Consider the following 18,103-nt stretch of genomic DNA (forward strand, 5'->3'; position numbering starts at 1 on the left):
TCCAACACCTTTGCTTAAATCAGTCTGACAAATGAAATGTAAAATCTGAAAAAACCCAACCCTGGCCTGTGAGTCGTGTCCTTAATACTTCACCTGTTAGGGGAAGTTATTTCCCCATGGTATGCAGATGAGATTTGAAATGACTGATATGTCATGATTTTATTTAATTACGGTATGATAGAAATGTAGGTTTTTGAGAGATTTTTGTGTGCCTGTAGTACTTGGTCTTGGTTTTGGATATTTATGTGTTGTAATCTCTTTATTTTTGCCAGTGCCAAGTCAAGACTAATGCAAATAATTTTGAATATTTTTATGACTTAGAACATGCATTTACGTGAACATGAACACATACATTAAAAGCATAAAAAACTTTGGAAAAAAATGAGAGGAAGACAGAGTAGGGGAGGCAGGAAAGAAAGTTATAGACATAACCACTCGACTGTATCACCTTTGAAAATAATTCAATATTCAGGTGTACAAAACAATAATAATTTTATAAAATTAAGTTGTTTTTATTGTTTTTACGTTTATACTGTCAATCAAATATAAAATTAAAAAAAAACTGCAACACGCTCGTTAATAACTTTTATTTTGAAAGCCGTAACCGGAAGTTCCTTTATTCCCTTATTCTGGCTGGCTTGACGCTGGTGGTGCTGATGATATTTAGACCATCGTTGTAGCTCGCTGGCTAGCTAGCCGAGTAGCTGTCACCTGCTCTTCTTGTCAAACCCTAATTAGACACTTTTGGCTTCACAACTTGTCATCGAAATTTCTGGAGAGATCCGAAGGAAAAGAATCAGCATTTTTACCTACCAAGCTCGATAAACGTGACCTGTGTGTGTTACGGTATATCCTCGAAAGGCTACTGACGTTTAGGCTAACGCGTTAGCAGTTATCGGTAACGTCGGGCATGAGGATCGCAGCATAGCAACCGTTCGTGTCAAAAATATTCCCAAAGTAAGGTACACAAGCCATACCGTTAGCATGATGAGACTCGACAGCAGTACAAGCAGCCATGGTTAATGACATATGAAAAGTGTTAAGGTATTATACACACCAGTTTACATAAACAAGTCGACCTCCGTGTGTGGTGTCACTGTGGGGAAATATGAACGTGCCGTTGGGAAGACACGGGTTAATAGGGCTCGCTGTGGGAGCTACAGCCGGCCTGGGCTTGATAGCGTTCATCATCTACAAAGAAGTGAGCAGAAGAAGGTCCCAAAGCCTGCTGCTGGAGGCCCGGCCCGCCACCCGGCTGAGCGCCAGCCCGGACGGACCAGCGCTGCTGCTGGAGAGTCTGGACGACCCAGGTAGGATCATGGCTCTGCATGGTACAGACACCAAGACAGAGGGTACAGTGAGGGACTTTGACCCTGACAGGACAAGTGTGTGTGTGTGCATAAAGAGGCAGGCTAAACAATTGGGCACAAGGGTTTATAATGCAACTTAACCCCCCCCCCCCCCCCCCCCCCCCCCATGTATTATGTGTACATGTTTCTTTTATAGCCTTTCAGATTGTATTTATTAGTTTTAAACTAGATTCTGATCGAGTGGAAAGCACTTCCACTATATTTGCCACTACTGAAATCCCAAACACATTAATCATTGTAGTAGTCAATGCATATAACTATTGATCAAGGCTTGTATTGAGAAAATTAACCTTTGTATTGTGGTTTTGTTCTCTTCATGTATGTTTGGACAGTTGCACCACAAACAATAACGGTGACAAAATTCACAAATTCATCATGACTCCATGCCTAACTAGGAATAGTTTATCCTCCGTATTCATGTAACATTAAAGAAGAAACAAAAAGCCTAGCCCCATTTTGTTCTACGATAGAGAGGGTGACTTTATTTATTTTTAACTACTTCAACCCAGTCAGGAGCATTTTACCATTTACTCTGTATCTGTCTCTAACGCTAACCCAGCCCTCAGTGGGCGATTTGATCAAATTTAACAAGATATATAACCGGCTGCTACATTGTTTTTCCAGACATTATCTCATTAATAATTTGTGGTAATGATGGGGATGCCAGCTGTCGGCCTTTCTTCTTTCTGTCCACGCCTTTTATAATCACAATAATGTTGATCCAGACTGGGTTGAAATCATTGAATCACTCCGGCAAAAACTCCTAAATTTCCAGTCTTTCTCTAGTAACACTAATGCCGTCCAGACAGGGCTTAAGTCTCTCTGGATAAGACTGACAGCTGAAATGTAAGTGAGCGTACACCCACAAGTGTCCCGTGTCTCGCCCCCCCCCTCCGTCCCTCAGAGGCGGAGGCGCAGCAGCAGGCTCTGGCGGCGGTGGAGGCGGTGGTGCAGGGTCTCTCCCCGGAGCAGCAGCTGGAGCTCAGGAACCAGCTGGACCAGGTGCTGAACTGCGTGGCGTCGCTGCGCTCTGAGGTGGCCGAGCTGCGGGGCGGCCTGCAGGACATCGCCCTGCAGATCATCCAGGATGTCAAGTGAGTGGCGGGCGGGCGGGCTAGTATCTGCTCTGCTGAAGTGTCCTGGAGCAAGAGACTGAATAGTAGTTTTGTTAATGTAAAAAATGAATTGATTTGGTAGGGAAAGGGAGCTGGAAGGGATTTGTACATTTGGGATTTGGCTGGTAAATTTGCTCGTTCTACCAGCCAAAACCCAAATTAACCATCATTTGACTAGTGGCTAATGTCAGTTTCCCACCCTGGACTTGGGCTGCTGCTTCCATTTTGGCCCCAATTATCTATCCTCACATTGTCTGTGTCTCCCCACAGTATCCTCACAGTCGACTCATCCTATTCAGAAACACTACAGTGACTGTAGAAATTGAGCTGCCTTCCCACTCAGAGGTTTTGTGTTGTTTGACTCCTGCATGTGTTTCTCCTCCCTTCCTTCCTCCCTGTGTTCAGGAAGGGTGTGGAGGACAGCCAGAAGGCGCGGCGGCGGCGGCACTTCGTCCACAGGGAGCGCACCGACTCCATGAGCTCCAGCTCCGTCTACTTCACCGCCAGCCAGGGAGCCACCAGCGCGTATGAAGGAGAGACCAGCGAGGGAGGGTACGTGACGGGAGGGAGTCATTACTCTGTGCACTTGCTAAAGAGTATCTGTATCCTGTAAAGTGTGTTTGTGATCTGGAGCGTTGTTTGTAATTTCATTCTGAAGACAGCAATTCAGATGTTACGCTATATACAGTATGTGGCATAATAAGGTGATTCATTGTTCAGGAACAATGAACATATGAATGAGATAAAAAAAAATGGCTTATCATACAAAGGCAAACAGCAGTAACTACGTTGTGTTTTAAAGGTTAAAGGTCATGACTGTACAGTACAAAGAAATAGCTTTGTCAGGACAGGAGATAAACGCTGCAGTCGTTTCTCTTAGTCTCACTGCTCAAGCGGTTATTGCTCTTTGGCTTTGCATGGCAGATTAGGTGGCAAACATCATTTGCTTCCTTTATTGATACAGTAACTTGCACAGAGGCCTTCAGTAACGGCCTGTGAGTCCGATAGGGCTCCAACATTGTGGAAGTCAGGCTGCGATCCCAGTTTGAGCCAACTGTTGGCCAGCTTCCTAATAAGCTTCATCAGCTAATCTGTGATAATCTCCGAGCCAGTTAGCAGTTGTTAAATTGCACCTTGTGTAGCTAATGCTGATTCACTAACTGATGAGATTCACTGTTAGGTTTATTTATTCCCTGATAAGCTATTTTATATCAATACATCATATTGTCTTATGATGATATGTCTTTAGAGACATAGAATAGCAAACTCACACAGGAAAATGTTAATTGCATGAGTATTTAACAGAACCATACATCAAAGTAGTGTAAAGAAAAGTGTGGTTAATTTATTACATTGCATAGTTGTCATGTTTTCTAATTTATCCCCATCATGACATGCATGGCACTCACTAAATCAATAAAGGACGAATGAAAACAACCATGCGTATCCCAGGTACTCGACGGCCTACGCTGAGTCAGACTACACAGACCGAGACACCGACAGAGAGGAGGGCGACCGGGAGCCGGAGCAGGAGTCTGAGGAAGAGGAGGAGGAAGACAAGAGCTGCGCCACCGTTCTCACCCTCCGCCAGGACGACTCCCAGGAAGAAGAGGTGGAGGAGGAAGAGAAGGAGGAAGAAGAAGAAGAAGAAGAGGAGGAGGTGGAGGAAGAGGAGGGGAGTGTGGAGCTGGTGACTGAGGTTCCCAGCGGGGAGCTGGCTCTGCTGCTGGCGCAGAGCGACATCCTGCACACGGGCGACGCCAGTTTGAAAGCAGAAGGCTTCCGTCTGCTGCTCGCCCACAGGGTGCAGGTGAGTGACAGGAGGCCGTCTGAGGCGATGTTATGTTTAAACCTCTTTTTTTTTTTTCTGTATCATAGCTTTTCTGTGGCCGCATTTTGCTTACAGAAGATGAGATACAAGTGAAAAATGAGTGAATGAAAATATCTGCCATTCGGAGAAACACCACATCTATTCTTAAATTTTATTATTTTTGTCCCAGTCATTTTGTTTTTTGGCAGTGTGCAGAATATACCTCGTCTCTGTTACTTGATCAAAAGAAATGCATAATTTAAGATGATAGCTGAAAATGTTCTGTCTCCATTTCATGAAAATGCCTATTTTACCTTGTATTTAAAGGCAGCAAAATCTTTCAGAAAACTCATAACTATTAAAGTTATGAGTCATACTAAGACAAAAAAAAGTTATGTGCATGTGTTTTTGAAATGTTGATTGATGAATACTAGTTGCAAACCTTTTCAAAATGGACATGTAGCATTTTGTAGTACAGTGTGATCATGTGCACTCTGGTCTGCTTCACATGTTGCGTGTGCCGTGACGTCAGTATGGAGACAGCAGGGAGTTTCTGTGGCGACTGGCGCGGGCCTACAACGACATGTACGAGTCCACAGAGGACAAGCAAGAAAAGAAGACCTACGCAGAGCAGGGTAATGTGCACACACACACACACACACACACACACACACCACTCATTCTCCAGATTGAAATAAAATTACTGAGGATCTGTAATTTTGTACCAGTGTAGCTGGTGAGAATAACAGACATTACTGTTCCAGACAGGATAAAATTGGTTGAGGGGAAAAAAAAACAATCACCAGACTTTCCTTGGTAATGTGGTCTGGAGAAGGAGGAAGACCAAATAATTTAAATTTCTGGCTTTGAACTTTGAACTCCTCTTCCAGGTCGTGAGGAGGCAGAGATCGCCCTGAAGAAGAACGGCCTGAACGCTGAGTGCCACAAATGGTAAGATAGAGACACTCAACTTTTAACATAACTTTCTAGCCCTGCTTCAACCTGTGAACTTTCATCTGTATGTTGATCTCATGAATGTTTTGTTTTGGTGCAGGTTTGCGGTGCTCACAGGACTTACCTCACAGTATGAGAGCATGCATGGCAAACTGAAGAGCAGCCACATACTAAAGGTAGCACCTGCATTTACATGAACATTTTAGGCATTTAGCTGATGCTCTCATCTAGAGCGACTTACAGAGTGCAGCAGTAGAGTTTAGCTTCAATTCCTACAACGCCACCATTACAGCCAATCGGTAGGAAAGAGTGCAAAGCCCATTCTACTTCATTGTAAGTCACTCTGGATGTGTTTTCACTGTGATCATGTCACAGTTTTTGGTGTTGTTGCCACAGGGTTAGATGTAGTGGTTGTGGAAGTATTAGGGTTAGGGTCAGTATTAAAATACCTGTTGGGTTTTAATTCAATCTAGAGTAGTGTGCGGTAGGGCTGGGCAATATATCGATATTATATCGATATGGTGATATGAGACTAGATATCGTCTTAGATTTTGGATATCGTAATATCGTGATATGGCATAAGTGTCTTTTCCTGGTTTTAAAGGCTGCATTACAGTAAAGTGATGTAATTTCCTGAACTTACCAGACTGTTCTAGCTGTTCTATTATTTGCCTTTAGCCACTTAGTCATTATATCCACATTACTGATGATTATTTATCAAAAATCTCATTGTGTAAATATTTTCTGAAAGCACCAATAGTCATCCCTACAATATTGTTGCAATATTGATATCGAGGTATTTGGTCAAAAATATTGTGATATTTGATTTTGTCCATATCGCCCAGCCCTACTTACAACTGAACATTTAGCCCACTTCGTAGAAAATACAGAGATATATATCGTGTATCGCCATTCAGCCTAAAAATACCGAGATATGATTTTTGGTCCATATCGCCCAGCCCTAGTGTGCGGAATTTGACTCCTTTTTCCAACCATGTAGGAGCATTTAGACCGAGCGATCGCCCTCAGAGACGACGACCCGCTGTGTTTCTACCTGCTGGGCCGATGGTGCTATGAGGTGAGACGAAATACACTTTCCCTAATGTCAATGGCCGGAGCCTTATCAATGCAGTATTGATCATCCAATCATGCCAGGACACTTAAACTGAACATTGACACATGAACTCTGAACCTTACTCTTTTCACATTGTGATTCAGTATCAGGATGCGGTCTCATAGCATTGACCCCTTTCTTCTGTTGTAGAAAGAAGTTTCTTCTGAACTGTATTGTTGCTGTTGTAGGAAACCTGTCATGTGTAGGAACAGCAAGAATTTCTCTGTGCAACACGGCCAAAGCAATATACCTCATTCAGGGCTTTAAGTTTTTTTTTATGCCAGCTGCTGCTGTTGTTCCTCTGTAGGTGTCCACCCTGGGCTGGCTGGAGAAGAAGGCAGCCGCTGCTCTGTACGAACAGCCGCCCACCTCCACGCTGCACGACGCCCTCGAGAACTTCCTCAAGGTATCGATCCACAGCGGCAGGCCAGAGACTTCGGCTGTACTTCTGCATGTTGACTATATGAAGGGTTCAATTCCAAAACACTGTATACCCAGTTTAGGGGGAAAGACTACCTGAAGTGGATCATTCAACATCTCTAAAATATACTAAAATATAGAGGTCCAAACTGCTATCATTTTGTCAACCAATGATCCATTATAAAACACCAGAATTTGTTTTAATTTTGTGCTAGTTGTTATATGTGCCACTTTTAAAGTTTTTTTGGATATCTAATTTTGGAACAAAGTGTTTTATATATTGGCCTTCAGCCATAAAGTAGAAACTGTTTCTGGTTCTTTACTCGACTCTTACTCTTTACTCTGTGTTTCTGTATTCTATTAACTTCCAGGCAGAGGAACTCAATCCAGGTTTCTCCAAGACTGTGAGACTTTACATCGCTAAGGTAAAGAATCAGCATCACTGAATTCACTGAGTACAATGAAGGTGAAGGAATTTCTTCTGCTGTCTTTTACGCCGGGGCATATTGACAACTTAACACAGTAACATTGTCTGTAAATGTGCACATGGTATAGGGCCAAATGTGGATAAATATAGATCAACTAAACAGATACAGCTAATTTTCCAGCTTCATCAGCTCTTCACTGCTGTCAGTGTTTTGGCAGTCTTGGATACTAAGATAGTAATCATCATTTTGGTGTGGGTTGTCTTCTAGTGTCACAAGGAGCTGGGAAACATCTCTGAGGCGAAAAACTGGGCTGAGCTGGCCGTGAAGACGCCTGCTACCACTAATGATGTGAGACCAAACTTCACTCTTCATTTTAACTGATGCTAGTTAGGGCTGCATGATATATTGTGGTTGCAATATGAATTACAACACATCTTGACCTCAATTTGTCATTATTTCTTTTTTTTTTTTTTTACACCACATAATTTCTTTTTAAGCAGTTAAATGTTACAAGCAAAAATGATGCATGAAGAAAACATGCTAACACGTACAATTTGCATGAGTTTGAATGAAAGATTTTCTCCAGCATGCAACATGATCTGTAAGCCAGTAATTCTGCACAACATCTGATTATTTTGTTGTTGAAGCTATTTGGAAATTACAGTCGTTAATAATGATTTTGTGCTTCCCTAAATGTTAAAACCTTTTCACTAATGTCAGTTGTCCCTCCTTTATTTCCAAGGATGACGAAGCGGCTAAATTGGAGGTTCAGCTCGGGGTTTTAACTGACAAAGCAACTGACCACCGACTTTCCACCGGGGACCAGTAGGTGGAGCCATGCAGCCGATGCCACTGATTGGCTAGCTAGGCCGGCGATCAGTGATCATCCAATCAGACTCGCTCTACAAATAAAGCGCACGATATCGCCCCCTCGCTTTCTTCTGGTCAGAACGAATATCTGTCTGTCATACTGTCACTGTGAAATGATATGGAGTGAGTTTTTGAAGTATATTTATTTATTGCAAATTTTAATATGGCTTAATTGAAGTCAGTACCACTGAGGAATATATTTATTGTTACCTTAATTTTTGAACCATTTATTGTTTGCCTTTATATCTGATAATCACCTTTGAACATTCTACATTGAGTTTTGTTTTGCAGCGGTTTTGTTAATCCAGCAGGCAGAGCAGAGGTTTGAGTTTGCCAGATAAAATTTTGGAGGAATTTTTCAAGGTTCTCCAAAGCAGTGGGGTCCAAAAAACGTATTGTGTGTGTGTGTGTGTTTGTGTGTGATATGGGATCAGGAAGCCTGATACAAAAGTCACGTATTTGCAAGAAACAGACATCTCAGGACAAAATGAGTGGCATCATTTTCATCATATCAGTAGGAGAGAAAATCACATTAAATGTTGATTTTTCTGAGGCTGGTCTAAATGACAAGCAGGTCGCGCTTTAATGGAGTTGGATGTGTGGAGGGTTACACAGCAGGTCTGAAAAGTATAGAAAATTATTCTCACAGTTTCTAGTTCTTAAAAGAGTTTAGAAAAATCCCACCAAATTTGGAAAACGTCTTGAAATTTATCACCACATTGCAAATTGCTTATACTGTATGCCAGACAGTGATGTATTACTTGTAGTCAAAGTTGTGAAATGGTAAGAGATAAACCTAAAACGTCTAAATGTTAAGGTCTGGAAACTTTCAAATTGAACATGTTGTAAGTTTGATCAGGGAGGATTTAGGAGGTTGAGGAAAGAGGAAGAGGTTGGGAACCAGACTCTGCACAAATGAAGCTTTCTCTTTACAACTTAAAAAACTAAAATAACAATTGTTCTCCTGATTGTTGAACATCCTTTTATTCTAATACTGTACTTAATGACGGGTCCATTGCAGTTGCTATTTTCCAAATGTGTGCATTGTGTTTGCAGCTCATTTCAACACATTAGTCACAGAGTGATTCTTCAGCAAATGTAGACGTAGTGATACACCGTAGGAATATTGTATTTTTATCAAAATATCAGTCTCTCTTGAAGCTTAGTTAATTGTCCTTTCAATCGAGCCCCAACTTCACCATGTTGATTTTTTTGTCATTGTGTAGCACAAGGCAACTGTCTTGGACCACATGCACAATTTAGTCTTAACAGCCATGTAATTACATGGACAAAATGCATGGATCCTTCTCTTTGCGGTTTTACTGTAAAAAGCATCTTAATATCCTTCTACCTTGTTTCCTTTAGTGTGTTTGCTGCCTTTTGATTTTTGTCAGAAAATGTTTACATTCCTTTCTAATCCTTAAGTTAAGGGGAAGATGTGAGCCAATATTGCTTTATAATTTAACATAACTTTGATGGCACTTTGGTTTTGTATTCTGTTCAAAGTTAATTTTGAAGTAACTGCTTTGAGATTTCAGTGGGTTTCCCTTATACAGCCTTTCAGTGGATGTCATTTAAATGTTTGGAGAGACATCTATCATTTACAAAATATACTGATCCCATGAGGAATGAAAAAATAACTAATATGCACTTAAAGTGACATGGATAGTATTCAATAAAATCTTTTTTTCTATACATTTATGAATTTCTTTTATTTTTTGTGTCCAATCCCATTTGGTGTTAAATGTATGTTTTACTACCACTCCATAAAACAAATAAATCACTGTATGTGTGATAATGCACATCAATATGCTAACAATGTTTGAGTCAGGATTTCCCAAAGGAGACAAATTATCCCAACGATAAAACAAATTTATTATTGCTAGAAAGCGTAGGCCTATATACAGAAAGAACAGTTCCGGTAAGGACAAACAAAGAAAAGGGAAACATTACGCTGGCAAAGCGAAAGATGAGAATATTACTTTCCATCAAATTTCCACTTACAAATTATACCAATAACCCAGTAGGAATGCCTTCATTGCAAAATTATTTTTTTGTTATGCTTCTTGTTTTCAACAGCATTCTTAGAATAAACACAATTCTACGACAGTGCTGATGCCAGACCCCCCCCGCTCAACAAAAACACAAAGAAGAAAAATCAGATCTGAGAAATTATATCAAAAGTTATTACAAAAGGAATATTTTCTTTCGACCACTCGATAGGTGAAACTGCCCAGTTTTCAGAGGCTGTAAAAAAAAAAAAAAAAAAAAAGAAAATCCTACCTTGCCACTGCATCACTGAGCTCCAAAAGCCTCGATCTACGCTCTTTATCATCTCGCCACATCGTCACCTCTGCTCTACTCAGCAACGAGCCGACCCAAAAATCATAAACAACCCAAATGTCACGGCCTTCGTCTCTTCCTCAACCGTTTGTCCAGGGTTTTCTATGAAGGCAGTTCTGTGGGTGGCAAGAAAAAAAAAAAAAATCACACGTGCGATACTGTAGTCCAAGTGACAGTCAAAGGGCACGACGCCCCGCTGCTTCCCATCATGCTCCCTGCTCAGTCCTTGGCGTCGCCCACTCCGTCAGCGTTGATGGCGAACATGGCTTCGGCCTCGGGCAGGCAGGGCGAGTCGTAGATTTTGCAGATCCTCGTCTCTCCCCGGCCCTTCCTCAGGTACAGACTGGAACGAGAAGCTTAGTTTTAATCCCGATTTAAAGTCGTGAAGGAAAAATGCCACTTTGGAGACTCTTATGCTGTTAGGCTATATATCAATCTGTGATGTTCAATGCAATCCAGGAGTTGTTATATATCCCTGAAGTGAGTTTTGGGGATATTATGGATTCACCCAGATCCTTCATGTGAACGCGAAAACTTGAACAGTTTTTATAACAATCTTTTAAAATTTGGTATGGACATTGATGACCCCAAGAGGAAGAACTCAATTGATTTTGATGTATTTAAGATTATAATCGGCCTGATGGTGGCGCTATAATTAAAGGTCAAAAATAAAAAAGTTTAAAGGGCTGTATCTCCCACACCGTTTGTCCGATTTACATGAAACTTGGTACACATGTCCACCTAACCGTACTCTATAAATTTGCCATAAGGACACTCAAGGTCCGCCTGGAAAATCTTTGAGATCTATTGAATTGTTTGAAAAACACATTTTTAACAGCTCCTCCTACACCGTTTGACCGATTATCACCAAAATCAGTCAGTAGCATCTATGGTCCTACGCTCTGATCTACTGTAATTTGAAGATAGTAACTCTTGAATTTGTGAAGGAGGCGTTGCCTATGAGCTAAATTGTTATAACTTTGTGATAGATGGTCCATTTATCATGAAACTTGGACAACATATTCACATATAATTAATGAACATGTGTACAAAGCCATTCAAATATTGACTAAGTCTGATGTCATGTCTTGACATCCAGAGAAGGGAACTTGTTTTCAATCATAGGTGGGTGTAAAGAGAGCAATAGTGATGACATTGTAAGAGCAAGAGAGCGTGAGTGTCCAGTCAAGAAAAAACAAGAACACCAAAATACACCACATCACTGACCGTGTGGTGGAGGCGTGAGCCAGAATGTTGCCGCCAATTGGTTTCTTGGGATCTGCAGAGAACATGGCCGCCCCGTCCACCTGGGCCACCACCTGATTGCTGATCACCACGGCAACGCCAAACTGTTGTGTCACAGGATTGAGAGAAACCAACCAAAAAATGACCACGTAGTAGAGACTCCTCAGTTGCTTACACCTGACATTAACATACATCCCATATCTGTATTGTGAGGATGTGATTACATTTACATCTGGCATTAAATTGCATCTCCTGTAGACCCAGTATTGGAGGGTGTATGGCCCAAACGTCATTAAAGAGAATTTCAGGCAAACAGGAGATTTAAGCATGTACACACATACAGACACAGACTGAGCGTATAATATATCATATTTACTTGTTATTTTGATGCTAAAAAAGTTGCATATTATAGCTTTAACACTTCTCCTCACTTGTTCTCCATCCAGGACAATCAATTTTAACAAGCATGTTACTATCTGAGCTGCCTGCTGCCTGTTTGATTTGCATGCGTTTCCTGGTTGGATCCCCACATGAAAGTTTATCTAGATTTACTGTATAACATGATGACTGTGTGAGTGTAATAATAAGTGTATGCTTTTACACTTATTATTAGTTATTGTGACTAAATGAGAGTCTGATCACCTCAGAGGTGGTTTGGGGTTTGACTGGATCTTCAACACGTCTTGAATGCATTCACACTTGGATTTTATGCATTTCTGCTCTATCCGAATACAATCTGATAACCCAGGACACGTGATGATGCCGGGTACACAGGGGGTTTCGACTGTTGTCAGTTAACACAACAATTAATACCTTGGCAACTGATGCACCCAGCTCAGTTTTGTGGCCTACCTCGTCTGCCAGCCTCAGCAGCATCCGAAGGAAGCGGCCCAGATGTCCTTGTCTGGCCGAGAGTTCCCCTCTGCCCGAGTAGTCTGTTCTGTACAGCGCTGTGGCACTGTCCACTATCAGCAGAGCGTACCTGGGAGGAAGAAGGGGAGCGGTTAGAGAGCAAAGACTAGAGCTTCCTATCCAACACCAGCTCTCTCCATAATAAGACAAGGGAAGTGTGTGTGGAGGCGGCTGTGACTGACCTGGACTCGGCCATCATGGCGGAGGCTTGGTACAGCAGCTGGGTCTGGTGGTCGGTGTTGAAGGCTCGGGCGTAGGCCACGTTGTCCAGAACATCACTGCCTACCAACCCATACCTTAAGACAGAGGGAGGTAAAATGTTATAGACTTCAATATGCAGGGTTTCTACTCATCTTCCATTTCCAAATTCCACTTTATTCCTTATCTGAATTTCTCGACCGCATTTGACAATGTTGGTCATTGTTCAGTGTGATGTATGCAGATAGCGGCTGGTCAATATGACTGTCAACTTGCCCATAACACTCTATTCTTTACATATTTTCCAGACTTGTGTGCAATTCTAAAACTTTTCAAAACCTGAAAATTGTCAAATTAATTTTCTATGCATTACGTACATCCAGCCCTTTTCCCAGCCCTACTTGCACAGAAACCCTGAATGTCACGTAATTTAAAAAAAAAGATGTAACACAAAACCTAAAGCAAATGTAACAGAACAGGAAGAAATGGACAAACTTTGAGGATTTGTCAGGGAACAGCCATGGCTATGAGGAACACTTGAACTTGGTGACGGCTGATGCTTAACAATGTTGGACAAAGTTGAACAGGAAATGTGTGGACTCACCTCTCAGCCACGGCCAGAAGTCTCTCAGGTCTGAAGGTTCCCTCCGTGTCGATGTACATGGCTTTACCTTCTCCGCCACCCTGATCGATGGGCAACTGTGGAGACAGGAAAGTGGAATCACTACAGGTGCACCGATACCATTTTTTTCAGACCAAGTAAGTTTTAGTCATTTATTTACATACAAATACAAGTACTACAACATTTTATATACCAACCATTCAACCTCTTCAACAAGACAGTATTTAATAACCAGATCACTGCACAAGCCAGCTTTTTAAAAAAAACATTTTGTATTCATTTCATTAAATGGAACATGATCTGTGGTTCATATAGAAAACATTTCTTCTCATTTTTCCATTTTTGCTCACAGTAAAACGCTCCCTCTACCAATGCTGGTAAATTCAGACTATGATGAGAAGGTTTTTCTTTACTCTTCCACACACGCAGGATTTCAAGGATTTGGGGGATTTTTTTTTTTTTCTTTCATTTTCAAAGATCCATTTTATTGATAAGAGCCAGAATCCACCAGCCACTGCAGCCAGAGGGCGGAAAGATTAGTTTCAAGCCCTAACCACTCTTTCTTGCCGTGTCTGCCCTGCATCCTGGTATATGGATTATGACTACAGCTGAATGTAGAATCAAGATTTTATAACTACAACAAAGTCGAGTGGATCACGTTCCATTACACAGCTTTCTGTGTAAGGCTTTCTGATGCATGAATCCTCTCTCTCTCTCCAGTCAGTTTGGACGACTGACTGTACCTGGCAGGTGACGGCGAGGGTGTGGCACAGCTGGGTTTTCCCTGTCCGAAACTCTCCAAACATCTCTGTGATGGAGCCGGTCTCAATCCCACCTGGAGGAGACAGAAGGGCATTTATAGTGTCAGAAGAAATACAAAGATGTCAAATCATCAGTAAAATAAATAGCATATATAAAAAGGTGGAAGGATTAGAAACAGATATGCAAACAGGCAACAATCTCACTCCCATCTCTTGTTATTGTGTTTACTTTATGATTTCACTTGTACATTAGCCTATTCTGAAAAAAACAGGGCAGGAAACAAAAAAAATGTTTTGTCTAATGCTCACAGTGGTAGTACATCCCAAAATTCACCAGCCGCTATGCTATTTTCCCAGCCAGCTCGATTTTTAGAATAGTTTGTTTTTCCCCTTTATTTATTATTTATTTTCTAACATTATTTTAAGACATTGCTTTTTCTTTATCTATTTACTTCTCTCTGAAGTTTGTCTGTAATCATTGTCTGTTATTTTTGTTTGCCATTCTTGAAAACAATGAACAGATCAATTAAAAAAATAACAATAAAAAGACCTTGGGGCAAAGGTTGGTTAGCTGCCAAAGTGTCTGGTAGAATGAGCAAACTGGTAGTAATTTCCTACATTGTGAACCACACCATGATAAACAGTGTGAAAGTCTTTTGATGACTGGTGTGAGATCTACAGACCCTGCAGAAGCTTGTCCAGCTCCTTGGAGCCTGTGGAGATCTGGATGATCTCCGCTCTCCTCTGGTGGAACTCGGTAGCGGTGGTGAAGCCCATCGGCACCAGTTTGGCAGCTTCAGCCTGAGGGGGAAAACACACACAGACGGCACAGAATGTGAATCAGCTCTCAGATGCTCGAGAATAATCCTCCCTCAAATAAGCAGCAAATACAAGAAAACAATGAACCCAAATAGTAAATACAACTTATAGGCTTGAAAGTTAAATTTGATTGACAAAGAAAATCTTGCAAAGCTGAGGAAGTTGATCTGGTTTTCAGACTCTATTTTTGTGTTTTGGGGTATTTTAGTAAAGTGATATTCCATCCCAAAAGTCACCTCACCCTCCTCTAACTGTAAGTTGTTACACTTTGATTGCGTTTCATTTCACTATCATGCATTCTGGGTGCCTAGCCCGCATGTGCTTACTAGAAATTCATACATTAAGTTGCAATGTGTGTGTATAACAAACATATTACTAAAAATTTAAATAATGTGCGTTCAAAATAAAAACATTCTACCAATATGAAATACCACAGAAAGGTTACATGTTGTAACAGGATAATCCAAAAATAACACATTATTTACTGTAGTCTCTTACCAGAACCTTATCAGCTTTGGCCTCACTGATCCCCTTGATGTTGAGCAGCTCCTTCTTGGGGGCGTAGGCCACTGCCTCGATGGTGTGGAAGCCTGCGTCCTCCAGCTTTTTGATGTCACTGGCACTGATGCCACATTGCTGCGTGGGGAGACAGTGGAACGAGTGTAAATCACATAAATCACTGGGAAAGAGGGATTCCTGGATTCACACATCCATGGCGTTGGAAACACAAGCGATACACATTAGATCTCAGAGTGACCATGACACCCCAGTGACTAGGGCTGGGTTGGCAATATGGTTTAAATCAATATCATGGTAATCATGAGGATTTTTTTCCATATCGATATGTAGGCCTATATCACGATATGGCTCACGTATGCATTATTACGTTAAACAATCTAATTAATGTTCATCCCATTGAACTAAATGGTAATGTTAGGTGTGATGTCAAACAAAACTGAAATTTTCCTATCATACCTAATTTTGTCAGAGTTTTTAAATAAAATTTGCTTGTCATCATCAATTTAGACAGCAGAATTGTGCATCACGATATCCCAAAATCACTATATCATCACAATATGATTCCACTGAAAGACAATAAATGATAATATTGAATTATCGCCCAGCCCTACCAGTGACCCCATAAGCTTTCTGGTCATGGATGGATAATAATGTCATATTTTGTTGTTCCCCATAAGGAAATGAAGGGTGGCCTCCCTACTCACTACACCACCCTAATTCCCCAACAGCACCAGCAGGAGGTCCCTGACCCTGGACACCTACCTCCAGTCTGCTCAGAGGCTGCGGGCCGAAGTTTTCCTCCTCCTCCACCTCTGCCTCCACCCTGGCCTCGCTTCTCATCGCCATGGTCTGAAAAATGACACGTCTTCACATTAGAGAGGAAGAAGGAAAGCTGAATAACTTATGTGCGACGTAAAATTGATAAGTTAAATAAAACATTAAGGGTATGTTCAGCAAGTAAGCAAGATAAACTTGCACATTTGCACACTTGAAAAAACTACAAAATTATAAATCAGGTTACGTGCAAGTCACACACTAACTTAACAACAGACATTTGCCATTTAGTATAATCCAGTTCTCGATGACAGTTCATGGATTTATCAAACCTAATGTAAAATAACCAATATATTAACTCAAATTATATCCAACAAAAACAACCTGGAATAACTTAATATATCGGCTACTAGTCAAACAAGCTAGCAGGTTCATTTCACTCGTTTAAACAGCCAATTTGAACCAGGTTGAGTCTAACCAAAAGAAAGAAATAGAATAAATACAACGTTAGCTGTTAGCTTAGCATTCGCGTTGTTGTCACATTAGCTTGCTACGGTTAGGGAACCCAGACAACGTTGCTTGATCAAAGACAGCGGTGTGACAAATTCAATCTTAGTTATGAGTTGCATTCTAACCATGAGCAACGAAAAGTAAATGTTTTGTTTGCTTGATACACTGGTTCACCTACCTGCTGTCGCCTTCTTGTTTCCCCTCAAAGTTAAGAAGTCTGTTTTAGATAACCAAAGCTCCCGCGCGCAACGTACTTGCGGAACGTAATGACGCTGTACGTAATGACACCGCCTTTCTGCCTTATCCAAGCTTTCTGATTCGTCAATATCTAAAACCACATACGACAAGAAGCTGCGTCAAGTTAGCCAGAATAACACCGGAACTTAAGTTTGGCCTTCAAAATTAAAGTTTACATGTATATATTTTATTTTGATGGATTTGACAAGAAGACAATTCTGGCTGGCTGGGAAATATGATATAATATGATAATGTAATACTGTAATACTTCCATGGTAGCAACAAGTTGGTCCGCTGCCTCTACCTCCTCCTGTGGTAGCAAGTTTTCTTGATCATCTCCATCTGTGATGAGTGTAATATTGTGAGCCCACATGAGTAGAGATACAAAACAGATACAGTAATAATCTCATTATAATTCAAAATTTTAATTAGATTAGATTATTTATTTATTGTCTGAATGTCAAATGCCGGACATTATTCACTGATTTCCAATCGGCTAATACTCTCTTTAGTTTTCTTTTCATTCATTCATTCAATCCGTTTACCATGAGTTGTAACAATTTGTGTAGTTTGATGGTTTGTTCCTCACCTTTGGAAACATCATCTTTGTTTTGTCTGCATTTAAAACAAGCTTGAGCTCACACAACTGAGACTGAAACAAATTAAATGCAAATTCCAAATGTTCAAGAGCCTCATTTAGTGCAGGAGCCATACAGTATGTGACCATGCCATCAGCATCAAAGTGGAAACATGCATTGGGCACATTTTGACCAAGAATATATATTGATATAAATAATGAACAAAAGAGGACCCAGCACTGATCCCAGAGGCACGCCAATGAAGACATTAACTCAAACACACTGAGATCTGCCTGAGATATAGTTTTGAAGCAAGCCAACTATTTGTTCTGATACACCTATACTAATAAGACTTTCCCTCAATATAGTGTGGTCAAGTTTCAAATAAATCTATAAAAAGATCTGAACATTTTTTATTGTCAAAGGACTCAATAAAATCATTTACAACCTTTAAGGCTGCTGGAATTGTTCTGTGTTGTTTTCTAAAACCTGATTGATATTTGG

The 18,103-nt window shown here is 40.9% G+C and overlaps 2 protein-coding genes across 3 annotated transcripts; one reads left to right on the forward strand and one right to left on the reverse strand.

Annotated features, from left to right (window-relative positions):
• The first annotated feature begins 712 nt into the window (after positions 1 to 712).
• Positions 713 to 9,754, forward strand: rmdn3 (regulator of microtubule dynamics 3). 2 transcript variants are annotated; one of them, XR_011695722.1, is made up of 12 exons: positions 713 to 1,310; positions 2,275 to 2,464; positions 2,891 to 3,037; positions 3,938 to 4,295; positions 4,828 to 4,930; positions 5,186 to 5,246; positions 5,350 to 5,425; positions 6,250 to 6,327; positions 6,648 to 6,769; positions 7,155 to 7,208; positions 7,479 to 7,559; positions 7,954 to 8,011. XR_011695722.1 is itself a non-coding variant. In XM_071528437.1 (12 exons), exons 1-12 carry the CDS (start codon positions 1,109 to 1,111, stop codon positions 8,038 to 8,040), a joined length of 1,536 nt encoding a protein of 511 aa, XP_071384538.1. In that variant the 5' UTR covers positions 713 to 1,108; the 3' UTR covers positions 8,041 to 9,754. The 2 variants fall into 2 exon arrangements, 1 of the variants encoding a protein (XP_071384538.1); XM_071528437.1 differs by having other exon boundaries at positions 6,671 to 6,769; positions 7,954 to 9,754.
• Positions 9,755 to 10,239: 485 nt separating this feature from the next.
• rad51 (RAD51 recombinase) lies at positions 10,240 to 17,008 on the reverse strand. The gene is made up of 10 exons (XM_071528435.1): positions 16,963 to 17,008; positions 16,263 to 16,349; positions 15,480 to 15,617; positions 14,846 to 14,963; positions 14,145 to 14,236; positions 13,384 to 13,478; positions 12,764 to 12,877; positions 12,522 to 12,651; positions 11,652 to 11,773; positions 10,240 to 10,767 (listed from the first exon to the last, which is right to left on the reverse strand). Exons 2-10 carry the CDS (start codon positions 16,344 to 16,346, stop codon positions 10,644 to 10,646), a joined length of 1,017 nt encoding a protein of 338 aa, XP_071384536.1. The 5' UTR covers positions 16,347 to 16,349; positions 16,963 to 17,008; the 3' UTR covers positions 10,240 to 10,643.
• Between the last annotated feature and the right edge of the window lie 1,095 nt (positions 17,009 to 18,103).

The sequence above is a fragment of the Centroberyx affinis genome, unplaced genomic scaffold, assembly GCF_046629955.1.
Source record: "Centroberyx affinis isolate AG114_WGS23_722 - 3 ecotype Tasmania unplaced genomic scaffold, CSIRO-AGI_Caff_v1 ptg001676l_1, whole genome shotgun sequence".
In the NCBI taxonomy this organism is placed as follows: Eukaryota; Metazoa; Chordata; class Actinopteri; order Beryciformes; family Berycidae; genus Centroberyx; species Centroberyx affinis.

Excerpts from the sequence above, each read along its gene's own strand:
- rad51 (XM_071528435.1), bottom strand. The coding sequence starts at position 16,346 with ATGGCGATGAGAAGCGAGGCCAGGGTGGAGGCAGAGGTGGAGGAGGAG. Across the intron at positions 14,964-15,479 it reads CCAAAGCTGATAAGGTTCTG|GCTGAAGCTGCCAAACTGGT; the intron begins GTAAGAGACTAC and ends TTTCCCCCTCAG. Across the intron at positions 13,479-14,144 it reads CCCTCGCCGTCACCTGCCAG|TTGCCCATCGATCAGGGTGG; the intron begins GTACAGTCAGTC and ends CTGTCTCCACAG.
- rmdn3 (XM_071528437.1), top strand. The coding sequence starts at position 1,109 with ATGAACGTGCCGTTGGGAAGACACGGGTTAATAGGGCTCGCTGTGGGA. Across the intron at positions 4,931-5,185 it reads GAAGACCTACGCAGAGCAGG|GTCGTGAGGAGGCAGAGATC; the intron begins GTAATGTGCACA and ends CTCCTCTTCCAG. Across the intron at positions 6,770-7,154 it reads CCCTCGAGAACTTCCTCAAG|GCAGAGGAACTCAATCCAGG; the intron begins GTATCGATCCAC and ends ATTAACTTCCAG.